The sequence below is a fragment of the Trachinotus anak genome, unplaced genomic scaffold (genome assembly GCF_046630095.1).
Source record: "Trachinotus anak isolate AG129_WGS33_773 ecotype Australia unplaced genomic scaffold, CSIRO_AGI_Tana_v1 ptg000019l, whole genome shotgun sequence".
In the NCBI taxonomy this organism is placed as follows: domain Eukaryota; kingdom Metazoa; phylum Chordata; class Actinopteri; order Carangiformes; family Carangidae; genus Trachinotus; species Trachinotus anak.
In genome coordinates, this window is record NW_027273870.1 from 10723680 (window position 1) to 10733844 (window position 10165).

General features: G+C 42.1%; 1 protein-coding gene across 1 annotated transcript in view; it reads right to left on the reverse strand.

Annotated features, from left to right (window-relative positions):
* LOC139636714 (sodium/potassium/calcium exchanger 3-like) overlaps window positions 1–8813 on the reverse strand; it is a 56894-nt gene extending 48081 nt beyond the window's left edge. Inside the window, exons 1-3 of the mRNA XM_071504995.1 lie at window positions 8660–8813; window positions 8287–8490; window positions 2706–2837 (exon numbers count right to left, since the gene is read on the reverse strand). Of these exons, the coding sequence (XP_071361096.1) occupies window positions 2706–2837; window positions 8287–8482 (328 nt within the window). The 5' untranslated portion in view covers window positions 8483–8490; window positions 8660–8813. The remainder of the gene's footprint in view (window positions 1–2705; window positions 2838–8286; window positions 8491–8659) is intronic.
* Window positions 8814–10165: the final 1352 nt, after the last annotated feature.

A 10165-nucleotide genomic window follows, 5' to 3' on the forward strand; every position in this document is an offset into this window, starting at 1 on the left:
CCTCCGCTGTGCTGCATCCTCCCGGAACACGGAGCTCATGTTGGGACACTTCCCTATCAGCCAGCCTGGGTGGAAATATACAGACAACCTCCGTTGTGCACAATTTAATGTTCAAGCTACTACATGATCACACACATAACTAGTCCATTATTTGATTAACCCACTGACAGACATTATTAAAACAATGTGGATAATCAAGTTTAAACTTTAACACAACTTGGGTCTTATTTTGAGCCATGCTAGCATCAGCGCTCTATGTATGGCAATGTTAGCCAGTGGGTCACTTTGACCCAAGCAGAAATATCTCAACAACTTTTTTGATATACAGCATTGCTATGAAATCTGGCAGAGAGATTTGTGGTTCTCAGAAGATTCTGATTTTGGTGAACCCCTGACCTTTCCTGATATTTTTGGTTTTGGATGACATGTCTTGGACAGACTGCTACGAAATTCGGTACAGACATTGATGTCCTCCTCAGACTGAATTATATGTATTTTTTAGTACTAATCAGCAAATGTTCACATGACTAAGACACTGAATTTTATCATTCCATTTTCCATTTTGCCTGCCAAACATTAACATGTAAGCATTCTCATTTTGTGGATGTTAGCGTGCTGATAGCTCAAAGCACCACTGTGCACACGGCTTCACAGTGCTGCTAGTGTGGGTAGAGACTCTTAGCCTTGAGGTACAACATTTGCGTGTGTTACCATGTTAATTACTGAGATCTTGAATGTGGCAGCAGCACTGAAAAGAAGCTAAACAGAAAGAATGAGCGGTGAGATTCCTACTTGCTACTCATACCTGTTTTCTTTTATTTTGTGGAAATCACCTTGAACATTGACACTGAATGATTCTGCAAATTCTTTTAATTAATTTTAATGACAGGTATGACAAGTATTTTTTAATCTGGGCAGTATGGTAGAGAGAGCAGAGAGTACTCCAGGTATTTATGCTGGACGTTGTTAATGCATGTTCAGACTGAAAGAGGTGAGCGCGAAAAAAAATTGCATAAATCAAATGACTTTTGTTCACTTTGACATTCTTGCCGCTTTTTGAACAGTAAAAAAAGGGATAAAATCAATGCAGAAAATACACAGATGTCACCAGACAGCTGCTAGTAGCAGCTAATGCAGCCTGTTGAAATTTAAGGATTAGCCTCAAACTGAAATGAGGAGCAGGCACAGAGGTCTGGAAAGCCAGACTCCCAGATTTCTTTCATTTTCAAACTTGTAGTCTTCAGTCAAAACACTGACTCAAGCAGTTCAGGAGAGTTATCAGATGTACTGCATTATAAACGTTTTTCACATATGTATAAGTACTCCCTAAGACCTGTAAAACAGATTTTGATGGGTAAAATTGGAGGGAACAACATGCTTATGTCTTTTAAAAAAAACAGTCAACATTAATTGCACATTGTAACAGGACGTGAATAGTGGTCTCTCACATGAAAGTTAGGCACATTACACCTGTGCACCCTTCAACATCCTTCTCTTCAAACATACACCACCTTTTTGAAAAGATGCAGATTCTTCCCTCTTAAAGGTCAGTTGAAGCATTCTTTACTAACTTCCCACACGGGTTTATTTTATGTATTTTGCAGGAGAGGAGCAGCAATCACCAGAGTGGGCCAAGACATTCAGAAAATCAAGGTTATTTAGCAAAAACCTTGCAGTCCTCCAGTGTGTGGTAGGGGCTGAAGCCACTAGGGTACATGCTTTAAATTTAGCAAGGGAAGAGGAAAGAGCAGCTCCTGTATAATAAGCCAGAGGAGAGAATAAGTTGAACTTTGACCTCAGCTCCCTTTATAGATGACAGTACCGACCTTGTGAGGGTGAGAAAGGAGATTGATGATGGGTATTTTGCTTAATGACCTCACAAGAGAACAACCCCTCCCTCGGAGAGGAGGCCAGTCGTCTCCCACTTAAGGTAAAAAAAAGAAATGTCAATGTGATCTGCATGAGTTACGTCCCTCGATCCCACCTTGTACACATCATTGTACTTCCTTCCATCTGTGTCTAAAAATAGCAACAGAGCATGGGTGATGGTGGGAATCCATGCATGTGTAAAATAGGCTGCATTACACCACAATTCATGGCTTTACATCACATTTTTAATGTTGCCTACACGTGGTGGATTTAAATCTGATTTAAACAGGATTAAGTGATTTTAAACTTTACAAACGACTTATCATCACACACTGTCCTCCACTACTCTCAAACAGTAGTTGCTGGTTGATGATAAGACAAAAAAGTCACCATGGAAACAGGGTTTTTTCTGAGATGTGGCCACCATGGGGAAAAACGTGAGGTAAACACAGAGAAAGGGAATGGGATAGATGACGAGAGGAAGTGTGAGACAGAGAGGGAAAGCTATATGGAGAGTGAGAATGAAACCTGCAGGATCCTAAAAAAAAATGTGACAGAGACCAAGTGTGAAAACCGCTGAAGCAGGCAGAATGTCACCGCCTGCTGTAGCCTGCGCTCATGGGAAATCATCTGACCTCACAATCTGGGTTACCCCATATTAAGCAAGAGAAAACAGAGGGACCAGAAAGGGTAGAAAGACAGAACATGTGGGGTGATCATTTGTTTCCCGCTTTTGCTCCCCCCCCCCCCCCCCCCCATTTCCTTGTCTCTGTTCTGGGGGAGGGAGGGGGAGAACACTTGGTTGTCCTCTTTCTTTCATCCTGTCTCCGTCTTACCTGGAGCAGTGCAGTTCTTAGATCCTTCACTCTCTATTTGCTCCAGGCTGCTGTTGTCCATTTCCTGCAGTAGCCTCCTTCCTCCCCATCTCTCATCATGGTCCTCGGTGCTCTGGCTAGAGATGTCAAAACCTAGTTTGTCACAGAAAAAGTCTACTTTCAAAATATATTCAAAGGACATTTCAGCGCAGCTGCAACACTGAGCTGGGTCATTTTAATACACAAATTCTTGACTCTAAAACTGCGTTTTGACTACCATTCAGTAGTATACCTATTTGTGCATGACTAAATGTATGAAATAAAAAAATATATTCATTTCAGAAAATGTAGAATAAATAACGGTGCGATAACAACAATTTTACAAGTTCACTGCATGTCTACTTAATGCGAGATGGGTTTAAATAATGCAAAACAATAAAAAAGGTTTGACCATGTGCTGGTTCTTCTATGAAATAAAAAAAAACCTCAAAAGAAGAGGAGGAGGAAAGTGTCAAGCTGGTCACGGGAAACATGAAATGTTTTCGCAAAGTGAGTCTGAGGTTGATACCAGATGTTTATTGCAGCAGCACTATGCTAGCTGCCTATATTTCTCCATCATTTCATGATGTAATCCACTGGGTTAGTTTGCGATTGTGGGTTGTAGCAACAGTCACATTGTGGGATTTTGGTCCTACACTGAAAGATACCCTGTCAAGTTTTTGATCCCTGGTAGTGTTATGGAGCACTGTTTTTATCAAAGGGTCCCCATTTTGTTTGTCTCGTGCACACGAAACACATTCCTACCAATGGTTTCACACTATTGCAGTGATCTGGGGTTAATGAGTCAAGGAATACAGCAATGTATAAGGAAAAGCAGCGAAGAAGCAAGTCGCCTTTCAAACCTACTGGTTTACGATGCATAAAAACAAGCCGTAAGCTGCACGAAGACTAAGGGGGAGTTAGTGGGAAAGCTGTGAGGCTAGTTTTGCCTCCTGCGTGTTTTATGTGGTTAAAACTATGCATTATGCTGGATCCATTGTTTGACTCCTTTTGTATGTGCCTCTACAGTTAATGCTGTTCTCTCCTTGGCTCCTTTGTTTAACCCAGTTTTTGTTGTTGTGACCTCAATCTTCAGTTTTTTGTTGAGGCTTCCTCATGGGGATTATTAGATAAATGCACCAAAGAGCAGCTGTTCAGAATAGCTGAGCATCACAGGATTGATGGTGTCCACAGCCATAAGGTTGACATAGGTTTGGTGATCAAAGAGGTTTTGATTGAGGAGCCTAGCTAAGGTTTGGGTCGAGGTTGGGTCTCCTGGGGCGACTACTAGGCTTACTTTGGGGCAGCAAGGAGTTAGTTTTGTTGAAATTGGAAAGTGAGAAACGCAAGCAGATTGCTTTGGAAAGGCAGCAACTAGAGATAGGAGATTGAAAGATTTAATTAGAGCAAAGTTTGAATTTGGTAAAACAGAGCGAACTTGTACAACACTTGTGCTGTGTAGTAGTGTAGTGCCTTGAGATAATGTATATTATGATTTGGCGCTATACAAATAAAATTGAATTGAATAGGGGGTTCTGGGGTAAAAATGTATCCTGCTCTTTTGTATAGGCTGGGTCCGGTGCCATGGTGCTCACTGTCGCAGAATGTGTCGGAGGGGGTCACCCAGGATTTGGATGATCCTCTTGTGTGCAGTTGACTAAAAAAAATTCTGAGGGGCGGTGTTCAGCTCAGTGGGTAGAGCACCTGCCCCATGTGTTGAGGCTATAGTCCTCACTGCAGGTGGCCCCGGTTTGAATCCCACGCCGGGCGGCCCTATCCTGCGTGTCACTTTCCCTCTCTCTGCCTCCCCATCCACAACAACTTTCAAGTGAGGGATAACACTCAAGCTTAGCACAGTAGGAAACCTTGGCGCAAGTACAAGTATTACATCTATTCAATAAGTGCAAACAGAATTAATGAATGCTAAGTACTAGTTAAGCGTTTTAGGGTGTTAAAGGTATTGGGAAAGGAGGTTCTCTTGGGAGAAGTGAGTCTTCCAAGAGATGCCTGAAGATACTCCTTTTTTTTTGGGAATACATCACCTTGCACTGAACATGATACTGATGTGGGATATGCTAAAACTGTTTGTCAGCATTTTTACAAGGTGTCCCCTTAAAACGTAAGATATTATAAGCTTGAGTAGAATATATGTTGAAAAATAACACTGTTGTGCTTCCAGTTGTGCATCTCCCAGTGTGGTGGTTGAAAAATCTGATAAAACTCCACGTTTTTGCTTTTCCTCTGCCATGCGTTGAGGACTGCATGGGTCAAGTGGGTCCTGCTAAGTTTGTTGAAGGGGTATTGGCAGGTCTTACTCTCTGCATGTGTACATGAAATCTCAGCTTTCATTACTCCCTCTGGGCTGTACGAGGATACAGTCATGAGTTTCGGACTAAGGAATACACCTGCAACATTCCAATATCTGATGAAGATGGTTTTGTCTCAGGGTTGGAAGGGTGTAAGGTCTATTTGGACGATGTGGTATTTTATGGCGACTCATTAGGCATGTACATTCAGTGGACTCTGATCATCTGACCAAGGCATGTCTCACTGTCAATTTAGACAAGTGTAAGTTAGCCACAGAGACAGTGACTTACCCTCTTTTTGTTAAAGCTCTTCCACTGTGGTTGCGCCATTAACTGAGCTGCTTTAAAATTTGGCAAAATTTGTGAGGTCCTCCAAATATCAAAGTGCATTTGTAAATGTTAAAACCTTGTTGTACTCAGCTCCTGTTCTGGCTGCACAACATCTGAATGATTCTTTCATTCCAGGTGGATGTTAACATGGGAGATGAGGATGGCACTGAAAGACCTGTTTTCCTATCAGCTTAATTATTCAGTGATTTAGAAGCTGTTGGTTGGAGTTTGTTTCTGATTTGGCAGTTTTTGAAGTTTACATTGGCAGTGGTGGTGTCCACAAACCATAACCCCTTTGTTGAACTCAATCTGCTGTCCTAATCACAGACTGATTCGCTGGTCTCTGTTGCTCTAAGGCTATATGTTGGAGATTAGACATATTAAAGGTGAAGTTAATATTGTGGCAGACGCTTTGTCCCATGCATCAGCAGTGTAGGTAAGTTGCTTTGCTACATTGCAGTTCCCCATTGGTACCTTTTTGTTTTGCTCTGTCTCTCTCTCTTAATTTGCTTCAAGGATCCAGGTTTGAACTGTTTTTAATTTTGTTGTACATATGTTGTGAATTGTGGCTTGCGGATATTGTGGATAACAGGCTAGGTTTGACAATTGTAACACAGGTTATCATTTGTTGCCAAAGCTCTATCTTGACCATTGGCAAAATTGTCTCACAGTCCACAACTAAGAAAACCATTTTTGATTTAGTACCAAAGATTTCACCTTTGACATCCTAAACACAGTAATTGGGTTATGAATCTGAGCAAGCATGCAATGACAACTTTGGTGCACAACAATAATAGGACATATTTTAGTTGGTATCAAACAAGTACTGTCAAAGATATTCAATACCCAGTCCTCATGCAAAATGACTTCATCTGTGCAATAGCATTAACCGGGACTTTTTAGTTTCTCCGTATAAGTTGCAAGTTTGTGTTCCTCAGATGTTGCAGGTAGCAAAGTGCACGTCAAGCAATTTTTATTTTTAATGACCTGGATTGTGTTCCCCGTCACATTAAAGTTTGATTCTTTATGTAATGGTACGGTAACAGCTGGAGGAGTGCACCACAGATGTGTCAGTTTGGTAACTCCCCCTCCTCTCCTCCCCCCGCACCCCCCAATTCATACATTGAAGGGGAATTTCATGATTTTCCAAAACAAAATCCTCTTGGGAGGGGGTGGGGTGCAGCAACAGTGCAGCACTCAAAGTGAGGCTCCCACTGTGGCTACATCTGCACATTCTTCAAGACAGCGGCAACACCAATGAATTCATTTCATACTTCAGAGAGCTCAGCAGGAGCGCTCTGCCCTTTCCACTCTGCCAACTACAAGTCTGGCCTAGGAGAGGGATTCAAATAGAATTAAAAAGCCCAGTTATTCAATAGTCCTCAGGGCATGGCTGAACTTTTCACCTGGCCTCACCTTCATTACACCACACACAGCAGCTACAGCAGCAGTGAGGTTTGCGTGCCAGCACTGTACCGCTCCTTCCTTCCTATGTTTTGCTATCTCGCTCACAGAGAGAAGAAGACAAGTCTGGGAATGATTAATATGCCACTGTGAGGAGGTGTTGAGTGCTCCACTTCCAGCTCCACAACATCAAGCTCAATTTAGCTGAACTTCATCAAGCGCATCATAAATAATCGACTTTAATTGATATTCCGGCAAGCTGATAAAGAGTTAACAAGAACACAATGGGGACAAGGGAAATGCATTAAATGTCCCAGTGTCATCTTGTGTTCGCCTCCAATTTTGAATACATGCAGAGAGCAGCACTGTTGCATGTCAATGCAACCAGGATATGCAGTGGGAAGAGGGGGGAAAAAAATGAGTCGCACCGATGATGCACAAATCATGAGTGTATGAATATTCATGCAGGCCTTCTGTCCATGGAAAGTGATAAATACCTCTCGCTTTAGCTGATGCTGACTCAGTAATCAAGTGGAGTGTTGGGGGCACAGTCAATGATAGGTACAAAGGGAACCAGAGGAACATGGAGACATCAAGTCAAGTGGTGCATTTGTTTGGTGCTGGGAAGTATGCAATTATTTATTATCAGGGTTTCATTTTCATTTTGAGGCTTCTGCAGTCATTTAACATGCGTGTCAGCACAGCTTTGATATGAAGTTAGAGAGAGGGAGAAGAACACTGTGTAACCATTTGCAGTAACTTGGAGAGGTGTAGGCCTATACCCTGGGACTCATTGCCCTGATTTCACTGCTCTGCAGCTAAAACACCTGAACATGCAAGAGCCTCTGCATCCCTCAGCCCAGAATAGTTCCCCATAGTTAAAGCTCAGATGAATTCCCATTATAACCTACTGTGTAACTCTGTACCTGTATGACAGCAACTGGCACCTTAACGTTTGCCCCAATTTTTTTGTGAGGCAAAAGTGAACCCTACAAGGACACAACTCTCTTTAACTATTTGGTTTATGCCCTTTTCAACAGAATAATAAAATGCAGTAGCGCAAATGATAAGAAACATAAATTGTTATAGGTTACACTTATGTTTGAGAGACGAGCTAAGAAAAACTGTTCAGAGAGTTTAACGCCACAGAGCAAAACTTTTCCCATAAGCACAGGCAATTACAGAAGACACCTTGACACATTTCACATTGATAGACCGATTACAAACTGAGTAAGTGTATCACACATGTCCCGGCAGGAATATTCACAGTAACATTATGTGCAAGTGAAAACAGGGAGATGCTGTTTTTCACAACGCGGCTGCCTACACAAATGTTCCTGTCTCTGCAGTGGGCTACAGTTGTATGTTTTGTGACCACAAAAAGGACAAAACGATACCAGTTAACTGTAAAGAAATGTTAGGTGGTAGTGAAACACATAAGCCAACCGCTGGGTAAATGCAGCTCTGCCTCACCGGCATCCCAGCGCTCCGTGCGGGAGCTGAACAAGCGACTGAATCCTCACCTGAATTTTCCGCTAAGTAGGAAAAGCCCTTCACGACCAGAAGCAAGCCGCCAAACAAGCATATCTGGATTAAAACCAACTCCTTTCGCCTTTTCCGCCTCGCTTTGACCTTTTTCTGGTTCGGCATCAATTGCGTCGGCCGATCCCGGAGTCGGATACCCGGCAGAGACATCCCCTCTGCCGCTGCCACATCCATGCTGATCCCTGAAGAGGAAAAAAAAACAAAAAACCGAGCAACCTCCTTTCCAGGGAACTGACTTATCTCCCAGGAACGGATGAAAAAGTACAGGGGAGGGGTTTCAAGGTGGCAAGGGGGGGGATGATTTATAAAAAAAAAAAAAAAAAAAAAAAAAAAAAAGTTGGAAATTGGTACCGCTGGGATGTTGTGAAGGCTGTTTGGCGAACACTGCGAGCTTCGGGCTGAGCTGGGGTCCTGTCTCCTTATGTCATGTTGAAGTGTGGTTGTGGAAGTGGTGCGACAGAGGACGGATGCGTCCGTCTGCTGAGCGCTCAGGCTGAGAGACACTGAGGGAGAGAGGGAGAAAACAGACCGGGGGGTGGGGGCGTGGGCACGCACGCACGAACGCGCGCGCACACACGCACACACACACACGACACAAATTACAACGTGAAACCCTTGTCAAAAATCTGTATATTTTGTCATAATATAAAAAAATAAGCTTATTATATGCGTGTTCAATATTTGTGCAAGAAAATGTCCGAATTGACATTATGTTTGTTATGCACTTTTAGATTCTTTTTGTCCATTATTGTTAAGACTGACAGTCATTAAAGCTGCATTACCTGATTTTCAGCTGGAAACAAGATGGATGAGAGCCAAAGCAAAACAATGAGCTGAAAGAAGCTAAAATGCTCCCTAGGGGAGCCACAGAGTTACAGTATATGATCCCTCTTGTCAGTATGAGCAACCTCTTTCACATTAGTTCTATTCATTCATTCATTTTTAAAAAAAAACCCCAAAACATTTCAGTCTAGGTACAAAACCACACTTATGGCAGATAAGTACACTTTATACCAGTATTTTTGTAGCTAAAAGTACCCAAAACACATGAAAAATAATTTCAATAGCTCAAGCACAAATATACTTCCGTCTCCTTTTTTGACTTGGGAACAGACATTCATTGATACATATGGACTGTTTTGATCAGGCTCTTCAAAATTTTGACAATACCATTTATGTGATGTAAAAGCTCAATAAAATAAAGTGTGTTGGAGTCAAATGAAATGGAAGTAAAGGGGGGATAAAATTGGAAGCTGTTTGTGTGGGTGAGCTTTGCACTGCCCTCTTCTGGGAGTTTCTTTTAGTGATAATGCACCAGCTTGTAGGAATATTACAGCCTGAAGAATAATATCACATTTTGTTTGTAATGCTACATTGGTTTTCAAACAATCTTAGTAGTGATTTGGACTAATACCGCTCACCCAATCAAACAGAGACAAAACCTGCAGCCAAACACCACAGTGATGCCTTCCAGGCAAAGTACAACTTCTACAAATAATGACAGTAATGATGTTATCATTGTAAATATGTCACTCATCTCAGCCAAAAGTGAATTCCATTCCCTCTGAACACTCACTGCAGCAAATCATTCATCAGGCCCAGGACACATTAGATGTACTGTAGTATGTTCTCTGATTACATCAGCAGGTCATATAGACTGATTTCACTTGTTCCTGTTTTAATGTGTCATCTACTCACTCAGTGCATATGTGTGTTCACAAAACAGAGGAGAACCACAGACCCCACTGTGTCTTCCATTTCTGATGTTTTGTACGCAATGACTTCAGTGAAACAATACTTTAGGATAATGGGAAATACTTTATCTTGGCCAAGTGGGTTTCTTAATTGTTGGGCCTG